The sequence below is a fragment of the Taurulus bubalis genome (assembly GCF_910589615.1).
Source record: "Taurulus bubalis genome assembly, chromosome: 9".
NCBI classification, from domain to species: Eukaryota; Metazoa; Chordata; class Actinopteri; order Perciformes; family Cottidae; genus Taurulus; species Taurulus bubalis.
In genome coordinates, this window is record NC_136597.1 from 12,989,138 (window position 1) to 13,015,039 (window position 25,902).

Here is a 25,902-nt window from a genome sequence, read left to right on the forward strand (position 1 = left end):
ATTCACTAAATTTGTATTTTGTTCATTTAAGTTGACAACTATTTACAGTAAAGGAATGATTTAAACTAGACCATCCACCAGACGGAGCGGTTTAACCTGGTGAAACTTACATCTGGGAAAGACAAGTGAAGCCATTATTCAGCTCATAGTGTAAATATTGCTGTGTAATAGAGTTTTCATTTCCTTCAGAATGTGATAATTTTTCTCTGCTGTGCTTATTTAGATATTAGTTACGTTCATACAGGGAACTGCCGTTTTATCGTTTCCAGTTCCAGTCTTGTGGGTTGTTACAATACTGTGACATTTGTATCTGTGATAAAATGTCAAATTTCTTACTTATTACTTCCTTGTTATTACTACATGCATACAGATATATTAGGGGTACTGTTTTCAATAAATATTTAAGCTCCAAGTAAACCCTTGAGTTGTTTTTAGAACATAATGTGTGTGCACTGATGAACTAAAAGCTAAAATAAAGTGTAACACTGCATCAATCTAAATGTGAGGATATCTCTCATCAGAACAAAAAGGATATGAAATGTTTTTTAATACCTTTTGGTCAAAATCGAACAGTTGCAAAAACAATCACTGTTCTATTATTTTCACATTTTAGTAGATTATTTGGTAAATGTGGGTGAAAAAAAACAAACACTCTGAGCACTTCCTAAAAGGCCCCTTATTATGATTATCATTTGTTAATTGGCACTACAATACATTTGACACCAATCCTTATGTGTTTATATTATTCATCATTAATCCAGAATTTTCTTCGTAAAATGTGTGCCTAAACACACTTTAAGGAACTGGAGCCAACTACATGCTTCACACCTAACCCACAAACATCAATACATACAACTTGTGTGCTCTGTAGAGTACCTGCAGAACAGAGAGGCATGAGGCCTGATAGAGGAAGTATAGGTGCTCTGCGTTGAGTGGCGGTGACAGGATAGGAGGACTTGGATCATTGGCCCAAGACTAAGAATCATGCAGGAATGAGCAGCATGCAGAAAGGAAGCGTGGAAGAAAAAAGGGGACAGCCATGGTAATGACAGGTGTGTGTCCAGAGAAAAGAAGAAGAAAAAAAAAGAGAATAAACAAAAACATAAAAATATAAAGCATGAAATGTGTACTTTAGTACCGTGAAGCAATATGTCAGTGTAAGCAAGAAATACATGTGTATGTTAGTATCAGTAGGGGAGGGGTGTGTGTCACCTGTAGCTGCTGAGTTCCAGTCTGCGCCTGCGGTAGAGTGGAGCTCTGAAGAGTACTGCTGCTCTCTGGCTGCTGCTGCTGCTGCTGCTGCTGTTGGGGGGGAGACGATTGCGAGGATGAGGGTATCATCACTTGCTGGGTGGGAATCTGTGAGAATAGAAGGGGTAAAGAGGGAATGGCAGAAACGAGAACACAAATATTACACAAAAAGATGACACACATTCATAGTAGCATCTTGGTGACCTGAACATATTTTTACTTTCACTCTATTCCAAACCCGGATGCACTTAGCCGTTGGACAACATAGCTGCATAAATCAGAGCATTTATCCATTTGATAGTGTGGGGTGTCAAGTTACACATCAGTGAACGTCTCAACAGTGTATTTTAGAGAAATGTAATGTGCATGTCATTTCACACTGCACATGCAAGGTTTTGAAAACTATTTGATGTAATATTTTTCTCTGGAACTCAAACCTTTTCCATTTAATATGATCAAGACAAAACTTACCAAACATTTGTGAAATTATAGACAATATGTCTATTTTGTACATGTATATCACATAGGGATAATAAATCAAAAGAAATGTAGTCTGTACGTTTAAAAACTGGATGTAATTATATACTTAATTTTTAAGCGCACAGTCCACAGGTCACCTGATTATCTTCAACACACGAGATTATGTCAGATTTTCAACTTGACTCACCACTGGCAACTGCTGCTGTTGCATTTGGTCATTTTGTGTCTGTGGGAGTGAAACTTGGAGCTGGAGGTGCTGACTGAGAGGAGAGCTGTAGGATAATCCAGACTGAGGTGGCTGGACCTCAGGACGGATGGCGGAACCTGGTAGTTTGTCTCCCATGTGACTGGCTGTATGAGGTGGACAGGAAGTTTAATTTATGAAAATACTCAAAAGCTCATCTTCAAAAATCAAATCCTTTTATTATCATTCATTGTGCTGTATGTGTATTTGACTAAAATGCATATTTGATACACACCTCCTCCAGAGTGCTGTAGTTGTTGGTCAGCCTCAGGCTCCTCGGACTCTGGCTGGATGGTGGCCACACTCTGACCCTGACCTGGAACTGGGACTTGCCCAGTTGCCTGAGGGATAAAAGGAATGCCTTGTGCCATGCCGGCCAGTTGAGTTGATTGCGGAGTGTTATAGATAGAGTTCTGATGGCTCTGCTGAGATGCAGGTTGGGTAGACATATGTGTGCTGTGTTGGCTTGGTTGTGGAGGGATATAAGGAGCAGGCTGCGACACTGGCTGGGACTGCGGCACCTCCGTGCTTGGCTGTTGGCCTGGTTGCTGTGCTGGAGGTAACTGACTCTGCTGTTCTTCTTCTAGCCTTCTCTTCTCCTGATTTTCTCGGACCTTTAAGACAGTCAGCAGCAAATATATTAAAATCCTTCAAGAGAGCACCGATTGACAACATCTAAAACATCACAGCACATACACCCTATGACAAAGATTAATGCAAAGCACTTGAGCATATAATAAACATAAATAACATTAGATGCACTATGGTGAACATGGACCCACCTGCTGCCGCTGTGCTCTCTTGCGATTGATTAAAGACACCCTATCCTTTATGGCCTTTGCAATAGTCTTGTGGTCACCGTCGAACACATAACCAGACTCAACCTAAAGCAATAAGAAAGGGCATACAATTGAATAAATTAACTTTTCCAAGATTGCAATGAAAACCATTTAAACAGTGTTTCCTTTTTTGTTGATGTCATGCAGTTTAAACAGCCAGTATTAATGAGGTGTTGCACTTTTAAAAGACAATTATTCAATTATTAAAAGTTAAATTCACCATTTCCTGAGCCACGTCCTCTGGGACGTCTTTGTTGAGGTCAAAAGAAAACTCAATAGCTTCGTTGTCTTTGTACTTCCCCTTGAGTTTCTTGACATCCTCAATTCGTAGCCACAGCTTAATAGCCTCCATCTCGCCATCATCTTCTTCTGCCAACTCCACACGCACCCCTGTGTCCTCCTGGAAGAAGGCATGGTTCAGAAGGTCCTTGATCGAGTACCTAAATAGAGGGAGACAAGCAGTGAGCAAATATACGTTTTCCTGGAGAGACCTAGACTACCCGAACCCTGTTACATGTGCTCTTGAGTTAGAGACCTCTCTGGGTGACTAAAATGAGCATCATCTAGAAATGTGCACATGCAATGTCAATTGTCTGAAAAACATCTGTAAATGTCTAATTGATGCTTACTACCAATACAAATAAATTAAAAAAAGAGTTAGAGACCTCTCATCCTTGTTCTGGCGAATACATCCCTCGATGATCTCCTTCACTTCAGGAATGGCCACTTTGTCGAAGCTGCCCGGCTTCACCCCCTACAGGAAACACAGAACCCTGAATGAGAATGGTTCTACTTCTCATACGACTTTTTTTTATTACCCTTCAGCTTAGAGCCGCTACGTTAGTACCTCAAAACCATATCCCATATACCAGATGAAACTTTAAACTAACTTCCTCTTTCAATTGTGTTTTGGAATGAATCTTAAAAGCCATAGTGTGAAGAGGACATGTTTGCTTCCGAGAAAGTATGTCAATGTTAAATAATGGCTAAAGAACGATATGCTCTCTACCGGGTGGCATTTTATAAATTACAGAATGTCAGGTGATGGGGAAAAAAAAGGCGTACGACACAAATCAAAGGAAGGACAGCTGATGAGAGTTGATCAATTCAACGAATAGAAACGGGAAACATCATGGTGCCACAGGAAACTGGAGGTGATCTTAACAGCTGATCTTAATGACAGAACTGGAAGAACAACACTACCTAAATGTGGGCTAAACACCACAATAGCACTTCTCAACTGTGTTTGATGCTCTACAGGATGAGCCATTTGTCTCTTTGAAAAAAAGAGCTGAAGAGCTCAATACTTGGCCGTGGGGTAAATAAAAAAAAGTCGTCCGTTGAGTAATTTGGCAATAACTTCAATTGCACTTTTCTGTAAAGTATAAACTGAGGGAACAGGTATAGATTTCAAGGCCTATTTCGTAGACACAGAACAGGTTAAATGTTTTTAACTAGGAGACTCTTGCAAGAGCATGCATCACATCAGTGACTAGGCATTTAAAAAATAAGCCAGCACTAACTGAAGAATACAACATACAATATTTTGTATTTTTTCCCCTTGATAGTTACTGCCCTACTGTCATCATCAGAAGACTGAACATTAGCCGTTAAGAAAATAGCAGGACTGGGCTTGTTTCGCTTTATCAATCACTCACGCCTCAGGTCCAGGTGCTCAAACAACAAATATAAAAATAACTCAGAAGGAAGAACAGAGGAAACAGTATGAGTGCAAGCAAAAGGGGCTAGTTAAATAACATGTTTCTCTAGAAGTTTTTATAAGTGTGTGGGTTCTTCAAACAGGGCAATAGAAAACAATCTGGGAGATACAGGAATGTAATGAACTCAAGAGGTTAAATACAACAGTAGAATGGGACACTAGCCTTTTTGGCACATAGGAAGAGGTGAAGGCAGGGCAGAGGGGTGACATTGAGTGTTGAAAAAAAGACTTACGCTGGTAACTCTGCGGTAGATCTGTGCAGCATTCTGGCACTCTGAGTAAGGGTACTCTGAGGTGGCCATCTCCAGCATGCACATTCCAAAGGCATACACATCCACTGACTCGTCGTACTTCTCCTCATACATCTCAGGCGCCATGAACTCAGGGGTACCTTAAATCAAAACAACTATTCAGAACTCTCGAACTCCCTTACTGATTGAGTGGGCTTCTCACAACCCATTGCCCCTCTGCTCCTCTAACCCGTGAGGGGTTGAGGAAGAGGAGGATGAGAGGAGTGACCAGCCTGTTGACATCTCCTGGAGTAGAACCTGTGAGGTGAAAGTTGGAAGAGAGAAGAAAAAAAAAGAAAGGGAGGAAAGTAAAAAAGAGACAGAAAAAAAAGGAGGGAGAGGCTGGGCTCAGTTAGAATGCAGAGAAGAAAGCACGCGTTTGTCTGTGTAAGACCTTAACATGTTGGGATATAAGAAAGTGACTGAGGTAGCCAATGTGCAGAACACACTTGTTAGCCAAATTAATGTTATTTGCAATCGCCAAAGGAGGGTTACTGAGGCCAGAATACAGTGTACATTTTCAAAGGGCTGTCAATGATATCTGCAAGAGAAATAGGACTAGCTATGGAAATAACTTTTGTCAAGACCTTACCTTACAACCACATTGCCTTTTATAGAACACTCACCTTTTGAAGTCTGACTTACCATTTCTTCTTGACCTGCAGGAGGAAACTGTTATGGTCAAGGCTGAGAGAAGCAGATCCCATAGCTAGTTACTGTACTCAGCAGTGTGTCTTTGCACATCAGCCTTGTTCTATTAATTGATCATTTTACATATAATCTCAGGTCTTACACAGAAAAACTGGTTAATTGAATGTAATTGTTTTTGATATTGATGTGTGTTACAGCACACTGTCACACTTACCAGGCCCATTAAAGTTCATACTTACTCAATGACCAGCAGTACCCTATTCATTCCAAACAGCAGAATGGGGCACAGCTGAGGCTAGAGCCTACATTTTAAAAACATACCCAAGAATGTGAAAGTAAAAAAATAAATAAAACAGAATAGAATAAAAACAAACAAAAAACAAAAAGGCAAAAGGCTGACAGAGAGAAAGTGGGCAGAGCTTCCTGGACACAAAGATGGATCAAAAAGATTCTGCAGCCCTGCAATATTTTAAAAGACAGTAAGAGACAAACACTAGAAAAAAAAACCTGTTGAGGCAAACCCATAGAAAGAGATGTTAAATATTATAGATATAACTGGCAAACAGACCACATATTTCCAAACCACAGAACAAAGACCAGTCTAAGACAGAAGCAAAGGCCATACCTTAAGCAATGACCACGTCAGCCTGCAAGAAGGCATGAAAACTATTATATTAATTTAAAAATATGAGAAATGTTAGGCGCTACTTACATTCAGTAGGTGCCTGAAAAAAAAAAAACTCTCTTTTTTTTGAGAAACATAGAACAGAAATATTCTGTACAATGACCAAACTTGATAGAGTCACTGTGAGAGAGTAAAGAGAGAAAGCATTGTGGTTATCTGCCTAAGATCACCACAGTATTTGGCCTCCATTTGAGCTGTGGTTTGAGAGACAGCTGAAACGCTGTGGTCTGTTTTTGAACCACATCGTCAGAAAAACAAGCCAAAGGAATATACCCTCTTTAAAACACAATCATGTACAATACAAACATAACATGACCTTAGAAAGGGTACTGCCCCACAGCAGAAGGGATCAGAAGGTAGAAATGACTTTGGAGTCGTACCTATAACACTCTTGGCAAATGATGATCGCTTGAGTGTGGCCAGTCCCAAGTCTCCAATCTTGACGGATCCTGTTGGGCCTGTGATGAAAATATTGTCGCACTTAAGGTCCCTGTGGATGATGGGGGGAGCCCGAGTATGAAGGAAGTGGAGCCCTTTGAGGATTTGTCTACACCAGCTTCGCAGCACTTTAATTTTCATCACTTTGAACCGTTTCAGATATCTAAAAGAGAATAAACCATAATTTTCACATATCCTTGGAGGAGCACAGAAATAACAATGCAAAGCAAATGTAGTTTTTTCATGTACACTTATTGGTAAAAGCACCTAACAAGAGCAAATTCACTTTTTTAAATAGATTGTACTGAAACATATATTCATGGGTATGTTTTTAAATTTACCAATTACATTAACAGTTTATACAGAGTTCAACAAATTTTGTTTTCTAACATATCAGACAAATAAATGATCAGCATATTTATAAAAAATAGTATGATTATTTTTATCAAAATGGTGCAGTTCTAATGTATGATACACTATATAATTGTTAATATACATAATATAGTTCTGCATTACTGCGTTTGTTAGTTCTGGTTAGTTTGAGACTCACGTTTTGAGTGTGCCAGAAGTCATGAGTTCAGTGACCAGAACAATGCACTTCCTGCCTTTGGAAGGTCCCTCCCAGGAGTCGTAAAAGCGTACAATGTTGGGATGCTGTAGTCCCTTTAACATCCCTGCTTCCTCCTTAAAGCGCTGCCGCTCAGTTTTTGACAGCTTACGATCCTGCAGGAGATAAAAAGCAAATATGTAAAGATTTCAGACATCAGAGGGCAGCAATCTTAGTGATAGTACAGATTAATTTGGATTGATTATTTTTAATGCATGATTGACAAATACACTAATGTGCAACTATCTGTTGGCATTATCAATACAAATGCCAAGTAAAGATGTATTTTGAACCCCATTCCAGATAGTATCTGATTTTGTCTATCCTTAAGAAAACAATTTAAAGTCTACAGTCAACTTGATATCCAGCGGAAAAACAGGAAAAAAAATTTAATTATATAAGGATGTGGCCCTGTTTGAGCGAACTACTGTAAACCAAAACATTTTTTGTTTAGCTTTGTCCTAGATACCAAGAAAACCCAAACAAGAAAAGAGCCAGAGCATGACAGAGAATTAGAGGATCAGAGCCGAGTAGACTACAATTTCAAAGAAAAGTAGGTTAAGTAGGTTTGTGAAAAAATAAATAAAGAAATCGCCACAACCAGAAAACATATACATTACATTCTGTATTAAGAAGTGTAAAACTAACCCTTGCAGCAGCTCAGAAAATATGAATCAAGGTTACTTAAAAAGACGTACGTATTGTTCATTTAAAGAAAACTGTATAATTTTTCATAATATTAAGAATGATAGACTATAATTCATATTATAATTGGCAAATCACCCAGACCTTTGGATACCAACTGTATTAGGTATAACATTGTGCCTGTATTTTAAGTGACGCTATAGATGAAATAGTCAACAAATGTCTGGCAGTTGATGGGTTTGTCAATTATATTATCATAAACCGACTAATGCATAAATAAGGATTTTCAATAATGCATTCTTTAGGATTTACGCATAAAAAAATAAAATAGAAAAAACAGTAATGTGTCCAACCGCCCTTCTCAAGTTTAATCAGTAATTTCTGGTATGACCTACATTTACAGCATGCATAACTGTAGAGCAGCAAGCCCATGCAAGTTAGCCAAGATCAGTGAAACCCTGCAACCAAAGACCCCTCCCTTTAAACCCCGAGGATGTGGCCAAAAGCCAGACTGTCCAGTAAATTCAGCCCATTTTGAGCCGAGAGAGAAGATCTAACTTTTTGTCTCAGCAAGAGATAGAATAAACTTCAAGGGATTGACATCACAAAAAAGACATCGATGAAATCGCTGAAGCCTTCGTGAAGTGTATTTTGGAGGTTGAATGTTTTCAATGTCTGAGGGCAACATAGGGCAGACAAAATGAGGAGTTAAAGGGAAACAAATGTTAACAATTAGGAACAAGGGAGGGCAATGAATCAGGGAGCAAAGTCAGTAAACAGAAGGTGAGGGGAGAAGCGGCGAGTAATGGAGGCGCCACCGTGCACTTAGACCAATTGACCTACTTATGAGTATTTATCTGTTGGGGCAATGCCACAACGATCTCTTTCATGTGCCATGCAATACATCCACTGCAGATTTCAAAACCGTAGAATTCCTAGCTTATGGTCAGCAGCAAATACTCAACTACGGCATTAATGGCAGCCATTCCATTGTAGGCAAACTACCCCATTGATGACACATTTAAAACAAATGTCCAAATCATGAACTGTTAAAAATATGGACATAGTATCTGTGAAGAGACGTTGTGAAGCACAAAGTGGGTGCCCCCCTCCTCCCCACGCACGCACGCGCATACACGCACACACACACACACACGCGCACACGCGCACACACGCACACGCGCACACGCGCACACACACACACACACACAAGCGATCCGGTACAGCAAGCACCTGTCACTCAAAGCGGCCACGCCCTCAAATATGACTAACTTTAAGCCTTAATATAATTGAAATGAGCACAGTTGTCATGAACGGTGAAATAAGCTATAGATAACAGGCTGTAAACATGTTTATTTCTGCTGTAAATTCGTGCATTAAAGTGCACAAATTGTGCATTTGCAACATTAAAGTCTATGAGGAATGACTGACTTTTTGAGCCAGCCTCAAGCGGCTATTTGAGGAACTGCAGTTGTGTAACTTCCGCATTGGCTTTTTTCTAAGCAACATTATTTCATTAATAACATAAGCCAATTTAATTAAATTGATTTGGTATAGCCCAAAATCCCAAATTTGCATCAGAGGGCTTAAGACAAGTTAATTACATAGCTCTCCTAAAAGAATTCATGACGAAGGGCTTGTATAAACCTTGCAGGAATTTACGATCTTGCAATCATAAGACACACATCACACTGTGCCGTGTCCTGCTGCTAATGTCATTGGAAACAGTTTGTGGTAGTCTCTGTTACAATCCAGCAATCCTGATCAGAGAAGCTCAAAAAAAAAGAAGGCAAAAGCCCAAAATGATCTTTTGGGCACATTTGCTTGACTGACGGGTGTCCTTCCTGATTAGCTGAGGTTAGTGTGCATTGCTTATCTCACCGCCCCAATTAGTTTTATCCATCCATGACATAATTCAATAATCTAGCTTGAGAAAGTCACAAAGATTATATGAATTTGTAAAAACCTCACACCAGGCCAGGCCTTAAAGCATTATGTTCTTACATTAACACATTTTAGATGCTTTCACAGAATCTGTGTTCATATTTTCTTTACTCTGTCGTCATTGTAATCAACATACCATTTTGAGAGAGAGATTTTAAAGGTTTAGAAATCAGGAAATCTACACTGGCTGGCACTCGGAGGACAACAGCAGCTGCTGTTGAATCACAGCAGCACCTGATAGAGTAAGCATGAGTCAGCTAACTAAATAGCTGCGTTGCCACCACTGCCTGCAACATCATACCTCTCAGCTGTGAAACATTTCCCTGGTGGAGTCTCTGAATATGATGAAGCAAGAGTGAGAGTGCATGGGAACGACAAAGTAGAGCAAATGTTTATGTAAAATCATTTCATAGAAATATATAGAGTACGAGAATGCTGCAGAATTACATTTAAACAGATACAATTGTTTTAAATCTTAAAAAAGGGTGCAATGTGTAGCATGTAGACATCTTTACATGACCCATCTGCATGTTTGCCACTAACCGGAGGCTGTATGGCCCATGCAAGCTTTGATAGTTTGTTTATTGGATTACATATAAACTGGCAGAAAAAAATAAATGAAGCACACCTTCATCTTGTCCTTTTGAACGTTTGCTGTACCGGCAGCAGTTGGAGCAGTTCCCCGGGATCAGGCCTGTGGTGCTGGGTTTTGTACTGGCTAAATTCAAGCTAACAGCTAAAAATACGTTTAAGCTTGCCGGGGTGAGGCCAGTGCAAGGTGCGTTAACCAGTAAATCCATCAAATTATAACGTGCACATCGAGTGTGAAGACTTTGCGCTTGGTCGTGCACCTCTGAATTTTTTTTCTTAAATCGGCGAGCACACACAGAGCCTTTCAGACATGACTGCTACAAATAATTCCCTGATGAAATCTATATTACCATGTCTGAGGATTTTACATAGACGGCAAATTTGTTTTTAAATGCTTTAGAATTAGGAGTGTTTAAAAATCTCCATGTTAGCATACATTTTAGCCAGACAATTCAAATTGTTTACAGGATAATCAACCTTTGCTAATAATACTAATTTCACTTTAGCTAACTGGGGGTTCTTCTCCCATAGCTGCTGCACTTTACTCCCAGAAAAGCAACCTTCCGGCAGAGGGAAGGACGAAGCAAGGATGCAAGTTGTTTTCTATTATTTGTCATTTTGGATTTAATCCAATAAACAAACTATCAAATTGCACACGGACCATGACAAGCCCTCTACTTCTTTGTTCTGTTCAGACTGGCACTTTAGTGACTCACTATCACCTTTCAAGGAACAAGTGGTATTACAATAAAGTAGAGGCTAGACTTTGCTGGTTGTAAGTAGATATCTCTGCAGTGCAAAGACACTACATTGACATGTTTGAAATAATGACAAAACTGTTACTTTCTGAATGGGTTAATTTTGGTTTTCTATGACGTAATGTATAACAGTGGAACATGGTTCATTGCACTGAAAACCCATTTAATTATTTTATAGGATTTTGCATGCATTGGCCATGTCACATAAGAATACTGCTATTAGAATTGTGAAATCTAGATTGCCATGTCCTAACATTATCTGAACAACTCCAAAACCTGAGGCGCTTCAAGCCAATGTGAATCACATCTAATGCCAGGTAGTTACAGTATCGCCAAAGCAGAACCAAAGAAACTGCTTGGTGAAGGTCATCATAAATAAACCACCAATCACAAAAATAGACTGTGAAAAAAAGCCTGTGATCATGCCAAGGGCTGGTCCCTGCTCTGGGGTTGACACCGAGGGCTAAATGAAGCCTTCCGGATAACATTGGTTGAGATCTGGGTAACAGCTGATGGGCCTTAAAGTCAAGAAGGCCCGTTAAACAGTTCCAATGTACATTTTACTTAGTCATTGCACCAAGAGCAGTATGTCTTTATGACATTTTTAGTGTTCCCATGACATTGTGACACATGGTAATGAGGTCAAAGATCACTGTCAAACTTTCAGCAGATGACAATATGATGCATCAAAGCCATTTTACAATCTGCCGGTATGACTATTCATCTAATCTGAATGTGGTAGAAAAGAAAACTAGACATCCACTTCAAATACAGCAAAAGAAAAAGAGAGACCAAAAAGGCACAAAAAGAACCACCATAGCAGACGGTGAAATTCTTTAAATGTAATCTGACAGCCCACTAACTACTGCTTTTGCTCTTCTTTTGATTTTGTTGATTTGTGTGAATCAGACGCTTTAATAAACACATCAAGCAAGATAATAACTGTCATTATTTGGAAAAGGCATTTACACAATTGTTTTTCTATAGATAATATACGTATTACAAGACTGTGAAAATATGTCATATATAGTGCTTTCCCCATATAGTCTATACAACTGTGAGCCACTTCTAATTGTTAATTAGAAACGCCTAACACCATATTGGCAGATGAGTGCTAAAGTTAAGTTTGAAACATGTTTGTCGCTACAGGCAAGGCACATTTTTGTTCAGATGAATCAAGACCTTGCATCAAGAAGAGAAAATAACTGCAATAAGTATGATCAATATTGTTTAAAATATTTGATTTTCTTTCCATAAATTATACCCATGCATCTATTGGTGGTCTTGGTAAACCTAAAGACGACTAATCATGAAGAGTAATTACAGACAAATCACTATGTTAAGCTACTTCTGTATAGCATGTCACTCCCAGCGGATGCCATCAGCCAGCTGGACAGGCAGCTCCCGCAGGTTCTACAGGATAACTGGGGTTTTATTCCACATCTTTCAATGTTTGGCTTCAGCCAGTACTGGAGAGGAAAGAGGCGGGGAGGCAGCGAGTGGAGGGTGACATGTTTGAAGATGGATGAGTGAGCAAGAAAGGGGAGGCACCTAAATATATTCATTTTCTATCCCTCGACTTCCTCTCGGTGGTGACCTACATATTGTTCAGACATGCCTGCAACGTGAGACCCTAAACAAATGGGTGGGTGAAAAGGGTGGGCACCTAGAAATACTTAGACAATTCTGGACAGATGGCTTTCCAGACTGAATAAACCAGAGCCATTTTATTTCAACTTTACATTCTTAAGCTTCTAGTCACGATTGAGGCAAGGCGTTTGGGTAAGGCAAAGTTGATTGGTTGGTCAATTAGTCCAACACTCTGGTCCAGAGAGAAATATCTCTCAATACTGAAGAACCCATCATTACATCTGGTACCAAATTTCCACTTGTGTAACAATTCAGGTCAAAACTACCGTACCATACCAATTACAGCAACATATTGAGGGACGATTAAAGGATTTTCTAATGGAAAACCTGTCAAACTTTTTGCATTAGCATACAGGCAAGGAGTCTGCTGTTGCTTACAGCTGACACCAAAATCCCAGTGAACTAATAAGTGGGACGGCTGATTACTTTCTGCGTCGCTGATTCTGGCATCCACAGAAAACAAAACGGCAAATTGACTGGATGAGCCCTTAATCATTCCTTGAAATTTGAAGATGATTTAATTTGTCATGAAACCAAAAGTAGAAAGGTGTCAATAAACTTCCACTACAGTCAAATCCTCCAAAGAGGGAATGGCTGTAAATAATTAAATGTTTGAAAATATAATTAACATTTAAACTATAGAAAATAGTAAATGTTCTACATTACCACTAAATATACCATTGGGATACATGGGGAATGTAACACTAGCCCTTGGGTGATCATGGGACAGCTTTAACAACCATGTGAGAGGGGATTTCAGCTTCTTATGTGTAGTTGAACAGTTTTTAGTACTGAAACTAGAGTTGACAGAGGAACAAGGAGGAATGAGAGTATCAGGTTACATGTTCATATTTCAGAACTGACCACGTGCATTAAACAAAGCCGTTCCTCAATCAACTGTAAAATATTTCTATAAATTACCTCTTTGCACTGAATCAGTCTTTGATACAAGTGGTAACAGACAAAAACCCAGCTAGATCCTACGCCAAGTTTAGATGAGCCCCAAAAGAGAGGCAGTTAAACCTCGTCAATATGGGCAAATCGTATATGTACAAAGATGGGTACATTTTGTTTTCACAGGAAGTCAAAGCAGATCCAGAGAATCTTTTTTCTCTCTCTTAACAAACCAATTAGTCTGCCAATTTTCTTTAAATGAATCAATAACTTGATCAACACATAATCATAACTATCTTAAGTAACCTGGCTCTGGTAACCTGTGAGGTTAATTTATCAGTATGTATAGATATAGCCCTAACACTAAACAATCAATAGCATTAAGGGTCAGCGTCCATCTCACATTTACACATATTTAAACAATAGAAATATGGAAAAATGTAAGGAAGTTAAAAAGGGCAGTGGGTGGATTTATAGTTCAGAAGCAGGCCTTGGCAGGCCAGCCTGCAGCACTTCACAGAGGAGATTCCTCTGTCAGGAATGTGACCCATTTTACAGAGCAGGAATTCACTGAGCATGCGCCTGATTTGGTCTGTGCGAGGGGGGAGGGGCATGTGTCTGTAATCTTCACATTGTTCTGAAACCAGTGTGCCTGTGTAGCTATGGTTGTATGCGCTTCCGTGTGAGGCCTCTCATGACAGGGTGAAAACGTGACGGGAAAAGCAAACATTCATGTGGTGAATGAGGTCAAATGTTGCTGCCTTAACTGACAGTCGAGCTACCACTTTTTCTTTAAGCATTTTGGAGGAAATAACTAAGCAGATTAAAAGCAAAATTATGATTTATTTTGGACACTATTTAGATATACTAAAAATCAAATGGGTTCAATAATTAACTCAAATATATTAATGCTCACAGAAATATTGAAGACCTGACCAGGTTAATAAAAAGTGTGTGTGTCAATTATTACTTATAATCTCTCATAGAAGTTTTTCTAAAATGTTTTACTGCTAGTAGTTTAGTTATGCTACATCAGGAATAACCAATATGTCGATCGCAAATGCCATTAAAAAAAAAAATAGATTTCAGTCTTTCAAAAACTTTATCGACAAAACCGAACTCCCAGTGTGCAAATGAATGTCAATCATCGTGCAGACGGTGCGCCCGCAATGGCCGGCCGCCTGAATGGATTTATTACCAAGTGCAGGGAGGACGATGTTTTCCCCGACTTCCTTAATTACCACTGCATAATACACCAACAAGCATTATGCGCTAAAATGCTAAACATGAAAGAGATATGGCAACGAAGATTGTCTATTCGAGCGAGAGCTCTTCAAAGACAGCTGTTCCGTGCGCATCTGGAGAAGGCTGACTGCAACCACTCTGACTTCTTGCTACACACTGATGTGAGATGGCTTATAGGGGGAAATTCCTGCAGAGATTTTGAGAGCTCTGTCCGGAGATAAAAGAGTTTCTCCATGTTGTTAAACATGCAGAATACAACCAAATAAATGACGATCAGTGGCGATCATCTGTCTTCAAAGCTGCAGCGCCATGATTTGGGGAACTTCCAAAACCTTTTGACAGAGCTGGAGACACAACGGAAGATGTGTACACAACTTGACAGTGCGCGCTACACAGAGCAGCTTGACAAGTGTCTGTCAGAGTTTATTTATGCGAGTCATCCTTTTTTGGCTAGCAGCAGCTACTGTCCGGACGATGCAACCCTGCTGGTTCCATTCAGTGAAGTCATCAGAGTAAAATATAATGACCAAAAATGTACAGAATTGTATTGTCATAAGGGTTCATGCTGTTATGCAAGGTACGCCAATATTGTAAAAATAAAGTATACTCGGTAAACATTAATAATGCTATTAATAAATGACACACATATATATATATATATATATATATATAGCATTATTAATGTAGGTAGATTTTTTTGACAAAAAAAAGGTGGGCACCCCTGTCTCTTCAAAATGTATGATATTTTAAATACAAATAAAGTGTGTAAAATGTCCTCTCCCAATGTAAAAACTGAATATGGAAATTGCTTCAGACAATGCCAACTCTGCACACTATAAGTGCAATGAAACAAACCTTGAATCTAGTCCATGGTAGGTAAGTTTCTGCATTGTGCATGACTTAGTCATAGTATTAAAAAATGAATTGTCCAAGCTCTGATACGTTTGGTTAATTATCCAATGTCTTAAGGGGAAGTCAACATTTTTTCCTTGAGACATTCAGTCTTAAGTGCAGTCATGCCAACCAGCGGCATAAAAAAAAAAAGGAAGCAAAATGGGAAGTTTTTTGGTATGTTTTGCTGACAAACACAATGCAAAGCAACCAAAAGGGAAATGCTAGCCATGTCTCTCAGAGAACAAATGACAGAGGCTGTAGCTCAGGTAACAATTTAAAAAGGAAATTGCTTTGGCTCTACTCCACCATGCGTAAGCCTGACAAAAACAAACAGCCTTAACAAAAGGAGATGATGACATTTGCATTAGGAATGCATATATTGAGGGTGACTCAATTAAGGAACATTCAAACTGATTTCAACTGATAACAATAGCAGTTTTTAAAGTAAGTAATAATAATAATAATAATAATAATAATGATTATCCCAATTTCATACCTGCAGTTCACACCAAGCCACCTCAACGGTGGTCTCTGTGTCCAGGCCTTTGTAGACAGTCTTGAAGGAGCCACGTCCAATTTCTATATCAAACTTTAGGAAACGCCCATCTGGTGATGTTCCCACTGCTTTGGTCTCAGCCTCTTCAATGTCATCCTGCACTTTTTTCTCCGCTTCTCTCTGCTCTGCCTCGGCTCGGGCCTTGGCAGAGTCCTTATCTTCTTCCTCCCCCTCTTCTCCATGATGTGCCTTCACTTCAGTGGTGCTTTCGGGTTCTGTTCGACTTGGCAATTCTGTTCCTAAGCCTGGTGCGGTGAGGGCTGCTATCACCTCTCCATCACAGGTATCTTTTACAATGGCAGGCTCCTGCTCTGAAGGCACTACATCCACCTTGGCTATTTCTTTTCCCTGTTCTACTCCTCCTCCACTATCAATAGACTCTTGATTTTGAGCTAAAGGTTCAGCCCGCGGCAAACGAGCAGCAGGAGCAGACAGTTGTCGCTGGGGGGCGGCTTCTCGTTGCTGAACCCGTTGAGGTGCAGGGATGGGAATTTTGCTGGGTAGAGGGAGGGCCAATGCTGTAGCATTAGAATCACTGATGACACTGCGTCGCAAGAAACGGTGTTCAGCGGTAACTCGATCACGCTCCATGGTGTGATGCCGTCGTCTCACTTCTGTTGGCCGGCACTCACTCACCATCGAATCTGAACCAGAACTGGGGCCATTTCCGCTCTTCTGAGGGGGAGCCAGGAACTTCACCATTTTGTCGTCTGGCTTTTCCGACATCCCACCACCCACACTAAGCGTAAGGGGGTACACTAACTGAAAAATTAAAATAAGGAGACTTCCATGTCTGCCATATAGGCTTATATTAGCAGTATCGATCTGTGCTTTAAAAAAGAAAAAAAGATAGACAACTTCTATCTCCAGCTGTCTTTTTGTTTAATTAAAGACGGTCTACATATATATATAGTGCAGAGATTGGAGGTGCCGGATGGGGGGTGTTCTCTTGTAAATGGTAAAAGAGAGAACACCACAGCAGAACACAGAGTGCTGATGTTGATACTCAATTCTCTTTAAGTCCACACCATCCATCCTGTAAGACACAGGGTGCAGCTTCTATCAAGCATAAGGAATCACTGGTGAGGAAGAAACATGCACAGCCCACAAAAGGCACCAATCTTCCTCCTGTAGGCAAAGGCAAGAAGGCCAGACTCTCGGAATGTGATCCAGTCCTGTTTCACTGCAAGAGAAAAAAGAAAAAAAAAGCTGCCTGACACGTTTTTAAAAGTAACCAACATTATGTAAAATGTCAACAAGATCAGTAAGAGACAAGCCTAAGTGTTCACAAGTAGAATTTACAGTATACAGTAAAGTTAAATAACATTGCTTTCATTGGAAGCGCCGCTGAAAGTACAGCACCGATCATTTAATAATTTTGTGATTAATTAATCATTAAGAAATTACCCAGGGACACACAATGTAGGCACATGTTGCATTCACAGTGGCTTCATTGCAGGTACTATAGGCAATTTTACTGTATATTACAGCCTGTATACCCAATTGGTATACGATTCAATTTGCATAGTACACATTAAATGTTATAAATACGTCTATAATAGAAAAGCGCTATACAAGTACGGGTCCATTTACCATATATAAGTATGTTATGTGGCACAAATTCCTAATGCATTCCACAGCCCTTCAGAATGACTAATTAAGCACAGTTGATAGTTGATTGTTTCTCAAATCACATATACATATACAATTAATCATGAGATCAGTTAATATCGAAGTACATTGTTAAAACCACCTATCTAAACTAAACGTTAGGCTGCAAAAAGACATACACCTACACACATCGTAAGTTAAACTCGGGATGCATAAGATTGGTGCAATGTAGCTTGCTTGATTTTTTAATATTTCGATTATGTTTGTCAAATCCAGGTATGCAATGACAATCTTATTGCTTATTAGTGATCCATAACCTACTATGGTTGCAGCCATTACCAGTGTAGGCAACCACAATGTCAGAACGTTAACGATAGCAGCAATAACGTTGCCATAAACGAGAATCAAAGGCGCGATTAAAGTGAAACAGTATAATATATAATGTAAGCCTCGTCTTACGTACCTATTTCTTTACCGCCTCACAAGTGGCACCACATCCATTTGAAATGGGAACAGCGAGCATACAAAGCGAGGAGGAGCAACGGCTCTTTGTTAGCTCGCCAACAAGCCTAACGCTAGCTAGCACAGTGCTAGTTAGCTGTAGCTAATCTTTAACCAGTTAACCAGCGATGAGCCATTTACACGTCACGTCTCTCTAAAATACATTTCGCCCCGTGGTTAAGCGACGAGGTGAACGTTACATTATTCCACAAAGCGAACGTCAGTGTTGCCATCTTAAATGGACGTTCTCCCTCACCGTTAGCAATGTTTCCTCTATATTTACATCTCTAACGTATCCGGGGCCGGTTGCCACTCGACCAGCTAACACCGGAGACGTGTGACGTCGGTGGAAAAGCTACCCGGTCTTTGACAAATAGCGCCACACTGCTAACGATCCAGCGAGCTAACGTCAACGAGGTTGTCCTTGCTGACGGCCTAAATATCCGGACCCACCTCCTGGGTGTCTCCATTCAATTGAATGTTACCAGACGCGTTAATGACGCCAGCGCTGCGTGTGTTAGCATTAGGCACGTTAAAATGGTAGCTGTCTCACGGCGACCATTTGAAGCCGAGTGGCCCAGCTTCTCTGTGACATATATGCCATTAATACCGTTGTGCTAGCTGATGTCCGTTGGTGAGGCTGGCTTTGCTAGCAGCTAAGCTAGCTGTGTAGCCCTTCACGACCTAAGCTAGCTCCGTCGGGTGGCAGTTAGCGACCTACCTCAATATCGTGTCCACAACACACAACTGATGGTCATCGGCGTTGAAATTGTCCCCACAACGTTAATCCATTTTAGTATATATGTAGGAGAATACATGTAGACTATCCTTAAATATCAGGAAGATAAATGACCCGTCAGTGGATGTAAAAGTTGCGATTTGTGGGCTCACTTTCAAGCGGCGCAGTTGCTACATATTGACGAAGAAACGGGTTTTCCGAAAGCGCCTGCGCTGGTGAATAATGACCTCATAACCACGGACACTTTGAAGCGCCCTCATAGTATCAGTTCTGTGTCTAATTTTCTTCTGACGATAGACTGATTACGATCAAGAGCCGTGTGAAATCAAGCCTCGAGCTATATATAGATCGTATCACAGATTCTAAATGCATGAGAATTATGTTTTAAATGATTGATTATGAATGAATTAAAATCCTTTTGAGATGTGTTCATTTGAGATATACATTGGAATAAAACTACCCACCACAAAATGTTTGACAAAATATGTTTAATTTTCAACATTATTACCACAAGTCAGATATGTTACAATGTGCTTCTAAACTATAAGTCCACCCTTTGCCCTTTTAACTTCCTTACATTTGTCCATATTTCGATTGTTTGAATATGTGTAAATGTGAGATGACGCTGCACCTTAATGCTATTCAGTTGTTTAGTGTTAGGGCTATAACTAATGATAAATTAACCTCACAGGTTACCAGAGCATTATTTCACAAATGCATCTCTTCCTGCTAAATATTAAATATAATTAAATGTTATCAGATAATTTCAAAATACCACCAATCTATTATTTTATTCAATCTAATATCGTGTTTTAGTTTACTGTATTTTTTCATTATTTTGATACTACCTTCCATTTATATAGTTGAACACATCTGCAGTGAAAATTGGAAAACAGAAGCTTATTTTAATGAATACAGTTTTTGACAACCTATTACATTGATCACAAAATTATTAGCTGAAACCCTGTAGACAATGTATAGGATTCCATTAAAATATAAACCATGATGTTGTTTGTAAACCGAGAACTCTGCTGCTCTTGTACACTTTTATTTCACATTACAAATGACTGGAACAAAGAATTTGTTCGAATTTGTTTATTGACTTTTGTGGGGGGAAATAAACATCAGACAGACCATTGCATTTTCTTGCAGCAACCATTTCCGAAATACAATTTTCCTCCAAGTCAGCACTGTCCCCTGTTGGTATTTGTTGACTAAACATGCCGTATGTATTTCCTTTTTCGTGATTTCACACAAATGACAAGCTCATTGCTGTGCACAATGTCCAACTAATATTGTATCTTTAATATCCATCCATCCATCCATTATCAGCCGCTTATCCGGGGTCGGGTCGCGGTGGCAGCAGGTTCAGCAGGCCGACCCAGGCTTCCCTCTCACCCGCAACACTTTCCAGCATATATCTGGAAAGTATCTTTAATATCATATATAGATATTTCAAGTAGTGGTAAACTACATTTCTATCGTTGCTTGTTCACTGAATTTAATTTCTAAACACTCTAGGACCCTATTCCCCGTACATGGGTCAACAAAGTCGTTCAAATGTCCTATTAACCAATTTAAATTACCGAGATGATTGACGTCAGGCTATGTCGGTTCCTCAAAGGCGGATCCGCCCTCAAACAGTCTTGTTAATTCAAACAAGACTTCAGTCATCTGGATAATTGCATGCACGCTCCTCTTCAAACCTTGCAAACACGTTGCAAATATTCATATTCACAACGCGTTTGCTGTGAATGATTAAGGTAATGAATTCCTCATATGCCTTCATGATCATCTCCTGCTTCTCAGCGGAGAGACAAAAAGGGTTCCTCTGAGTTTATTCTCCATTGTACTGTTAGAACATAGTGGTGTCAGTGCTCGATTATTATCCCTTCTGAAGAATAGCGGGCACGCGCATTTATCCAGATGACTGACGTCTGGTTAGAATTAACAAGACCGTTTCAGCACGGATCTTCCATGGAGAAACAGAGTTAGCCTGACGTCAATCATCTCGCTAATATAAGCTAATATAAGCCAGGTACGAGAAATAGGGCCCAGGCCGTTGATGGATTTGGTCTTCCCAAAGCCCTTCCCTCTGTGTCGGGTTGTAGGGCTGTCGCTGTCATCATCATCCGTCTCTTCTGAAACAGGAGGGTCAAACACTATGGAATAAAATAATGTAACTGAATTTTACAGTGTAAGGAAAACACCATTCCAAACACTAGAGGTCAGCCCTTTACAAGATTAATGTTTACTTGTTTGAGCTTTTTCACGTAATTGATGAATTACAGTAAAGTCACTGTACCTTCTGACACATGGTCAGCATATGCAGGGTAATTACTGTCTTCACATTCTGAAAGGCTCTGTAACAGGAGAAGAGATTCAGACACATGACACATACCATTGACTGAACAGGGGAAATATAGCAGCCAAGAGACCATGCACAGCTTCCATGGTGTTACATTCAAGCCCTGGCCAAAGGAATTCACATGATGCTGATGGAGCCCATCATCGATGTATTTCACTGTATATCGGAGTTGAGGGGTCGATTTTAGAAGTGCTTTTCCTAGTGTCTTCCCATGCAATTTTTTTTTAACACTCCTGAACCCGTTTCTCAATACCCAAGTACACAAGTACGGACTTGTGAACTTTTGGAGTCTGGACTTCAGAAGTACGGTGAATTAGAGCGGAAGCTCACTTGATGACGTCATCACGTTGGCAGCTCTTTCTTCACGCACGTATATTAAAAGAGCCAGTGGCGGGAAAAGGTATAGAAGATTGCTGTGGATACAACGTTATATTAGATGTAATATATATATTAGATATTAATTTATATTAGATATAAATGTATTCGATATAAAATATAATATATTAGATATAATATATATTAGATATAATGCCGTTATAATGAAGCTGCTTCTGATTATTATATATATATATATATATATATATATATATTTTAATTATATATAATATATATTAGATATAATGCCGTTATAATGAAGCCGCTTCTGATTATTATTATAGATATATTACACATCTATAGATTATAGATATATTACACATCTATAGATTATAGATATATTATATATAATAATGGATCGGACCCGGAGGATTGCGGTTGGCCATCTCTATCAAGAAGCCGAAGAGGAGGCGAATCCTTCAAAGAAAAGCCGTGATGCAGCGGAGGACTGAGAGGAGACATGCCTTAATAGCATGTCTTTATTGCTTTGTAAGTCTGTCTTAACATTACGCTTTTTTTTAACCAGGCTACCCATTGTTCTTCTTTGCAACCTGTCCTCCCACTTATAGGTAGACTTGACAGTTTACTTCGTACACCCAAAGAAATAATGTGGTTTAATATTGTGTAAAACTTAGATTTAATATTTTAAGGACGTGATCATTTAGTTTAATGTAGTTTCTGCTGCACGGTACTGGTTATAATGGGAGGTGTATCTAACATCTATTCTATTTCACATTGGATGAAGGAAATACCTCAAAAACTAGATTATTTAGAAAATACCTTTACATTTGAATATTGCTCATATTAACATTTATTGCATGGCTGTTGTAATATTAATATATAATACATCCAGGCCTAAAAAGCTGGCAGGTACAGAGGAGTTTTGATATAGTAACGCAACATAACAGCATTTAAATATTAAATCCAATAGCCTATATTCGACACACCTACCATTTGTCTTCTTGGTCCGCAAACATCAAGAGGTTGATCATCAGTACAGTTAGATACACAAACACCACTACATGTCTCGTACATTAGTCATTAACCAGGACAGACACAAACAGGACATTTCATATATACGATCCAGAGATCATGGAGGCTGCAGTGACTTCTGGACTCTGGAAAGATAGGTGTGTGTTTTTACACTGCCTGTCGAGCAGTTAAATACATAGAACCCTTCTCCAGCATAAGCAAGTACACAGGTCAGATATTAATACTAGTAGACTTCAACAATTCATATTTAGAAATCATTATTTATTATTATTAAATAGTCAAAACACAAATAAATATACTACATACATTAATGTTACAACAATTAATAAACAATGTTTCAAAATAATATCCTGTTTTTGTTTTTTTAACAGGACCAAAGTCCTGTTCAGCGATATGCGCAACTGAAGGACCATGTCCCTTCTTTCTGTGCTCTGGTCTGAAGCTGACCTGAGACCAGCCTTCAGGCATCAACATGGTCTGAAGCTGACCTGAGACCAGCCTTCAGGCTCTCCAGGACCAGCATCAACAGGCTGTTCCAGATGCTGCCCCGGCAAAACAAACATGAATGGAGCCATGAGCTTGATCTGCTGGTGACGGTGTACTGTTGTAGCCTCCTACAGGGTCACCTCAGACATCTCTGCCATGCCACCGTGTGCAGGATCGTCCACAACGTGGTGGAGGAAATGATGACGATTGTTCTGCCCTGCATATGTTAAAGAAGTGTTTAAGTTAACTGTGTTTCCATTGTTTCATGCATGCGGAGGTGCAGCGCTTTTATTTTGACACCTGTAATAAAGCAGGAAGTGAGAAACAGGAAGAAAGAAGTTAAGCGCTGTAAACTGCAGGGAGCACGGTCATGGCTGTGTGGCACCCTATGTTTAAGCCACAGTAATCCTTCGCCTGTATTCCTCAGAAAGCAATGACTGCAAGTGTTTTATATTCTTCACGTGTTGTACAATTTGGAATAGTGACTTTTGTTTGCATTTCAAGGTGAATTGTGAACATAAGGTGATGATATTTATCTGCTATTAAATTAAGATGTTTTGTATTTTCTTTTCTAGTTTTACTCTGATTCAACGTTGTCAAGATGATTTGATGTTGGAAGTCAATAGGCTCGTTCGAGATGAGCCAGTTCTGCGCAGAATCGATCGGCGCGCAATGCATGCCGGTTAGATTTGTGTCCGACTTGCTCACGTGGTCAACGATACTCACGAGATCAAGTCGCCGTCGATTTCAGTCAGCCGCCGCAGTTGCTTTCCAAGACTGCGTGGCCCAGTGCTTGATGGGAAACGCCTGGCTGTCGCCACAGCAGAGAGCTGATTGGCTCTTAGATCTGACAGCAAACACCACGTGTTGTAGAAAATCCTTTTATGTGTAGTTGTAATACTTAACCCTCAATTGACTATTCGTCTCATGTTTAATCTAAAAACACATCTTGTGTGGTTGATAATACAAAATTTTATTTTCATAACACGTATCTAAACCAGTAGTAAAGTATTTCACAGGCAATACCAAAGGATGCAGCTACACACTCATTTCTATGTAAATATATATTTATAAACACATAATAAATCCAAACGTGATCTGTAAACTACAAGTAAACAAAAGTTCAGAACTAACAGGAAGTACTTTTTTCTGTCACTTCCTGTGTTTACTTTGAAGGCAGCTGACAACTGTCCGACTTGATTGCAGTTTTTTTGTCAATGCCTCCTGCTGCGGCCGCCTGATACATCGCCTCCTCTTCACATTAAAGTGTCATCTCCATCAGTGAAATGGAAAGCGGTTGAATTTAATCCTGCATTCAACCATAACGTCTTGCCCACAATGCCAAGGCACACTCAGCGGACCGAGTACTTGTCGGCATCAGAATACCAGAGAGACCTGCCACAGCATCCCGCACGCTAGTCAACCAAACCATTTTCCAAAGAATAAAACGCACAACTCTACCATCGCTCCAGCAGCTAACATGATAGACTTTGCCAAATATCTGGCCCGCAGAGAGTTAGTAACCACAGGGCTCAGTAAATTCGATGATCAGAGAGCTTCAGAGCATGGCAATCTTCCTTTTCCAATGCTACTCAAGGCTTAGAGCTAACAGCCAGTGAAGAGTTAGATCTGTTGGTAAAATGGCTTGAAAAAGAATCTTCTGAACACATTAAGAGACTTCGAGCAGTCTACGTTACCAACCCAGAAGCTGCACTTGAGTTGTCTCGGATAAGACTTCAAGAGTGCTATGCAACCCCCAAAGCGATCGAGAATGCACTGTTTAAAAGGCTAGATAGCTTTCCTAGTCTCACGTCGAAGGAAAATATCAAACTCAGAGAACTTAGTGGTTTACTCATGGAGCTCCTTTCTGCTAAAGAGGATGGTTACTTACCTGGTCTTCGTTACCTTGACACGCCACGTGGCATTAAACCAATTGTAGAGAAATTGCCCCCCAATCTCCAAGAAAAATGTCTTTCTGCTGGTTCAAGCTACAAAGAGCGCCATAGTGTTTGCTTTCCACCCTTCTCTTTCTTTACTGACTTTGTACACAAGCAAGCAAAGGCCAGAAATGATCCGAGCTTTGCCTTAACAGAGAGCAGCCCCACTCATTACCGCAGTGAAAGACTGATAACAGGGCAAGCTGGTGTGAAGGCTGCTATATGTGTCCATAAGACTGACGTGTCCACTACAGCAGAGTCAAGCTCAATGGATGGACCGCAGACGACTAAAAATGGCAGTTACGATTCAGCCAATTACTGCCCAATCAGTCTCACCCTCTAGAAAAATGTAGAGTCTTTAAAAGCCACTGGCAATACGCAAAAGTATACTAAAAAGGAGCACAGGCGATGCTTCAGGTGCTGCTCTACAACTCATTAGGCAAGAGAATGCACAGTGGAACTAAAATGCAATAAGTGTGGGACTAACCGACACATCACAGCCATGCATCA

The 25,902-nt window shown here is 39.9% G+C and overlaps 1 protein-coding gene across 1 annotated transcript in view; it reads right to left on the minus strand.

The window, feature by feature from the left end:
- Positions 1–17,147, minus strand: part of LOC306740811 (serine/threonine-protein kinase WNK1-like) — a 29,355-nt gene extending 12,208 nt beyond the window's left edge. The window contains exons 1-11 of the mRNA XM_079223045.1: positions 16,323–17,147; positions 7,149–7,321; positions 6,541–6,761; positions 4,768–4,925; positions 3,480–3,568; positions 3,035–3,254; positions 2,758–2,859; positions 2,211–2,589; positions 1,919–2,082; positions 1,213–1,359; positions 877–975 (exon numbers count right to left, since the gene is read on the minus strand). Of these exons, the coding sequence (XP_079079171.1) occupies positions 877–975; positions 1,213–1,359; positions 1,919–2,082; positions 2,211–2,589; positions 2,758–2,859; positions 3,035–3,254; positions 3,480–3,568; positions 4,768–4,925; positions 6,541–6,761; positions 7,149–7,321; positions 16,323–17,108 (2,538 nt within the window). The 5' untranslated portion in view covers positions 17,109–17,147. The remainder of the gene's footprint in view (positions 1–876; positions 976–1,212; positions 1,360–1,918; positions 2,083–2,210; positions 2,590–2,757; positions 2,860–3,034; positions 3,255–3,479; positions 3,569–4,767; positions 4,926–6,540; positions 6,762–7,148; positions 7,322–16,322) is intronic.
- Between the last annotated feature and the right edge of the window lie 8,755 nt (positions 17,148–25,902).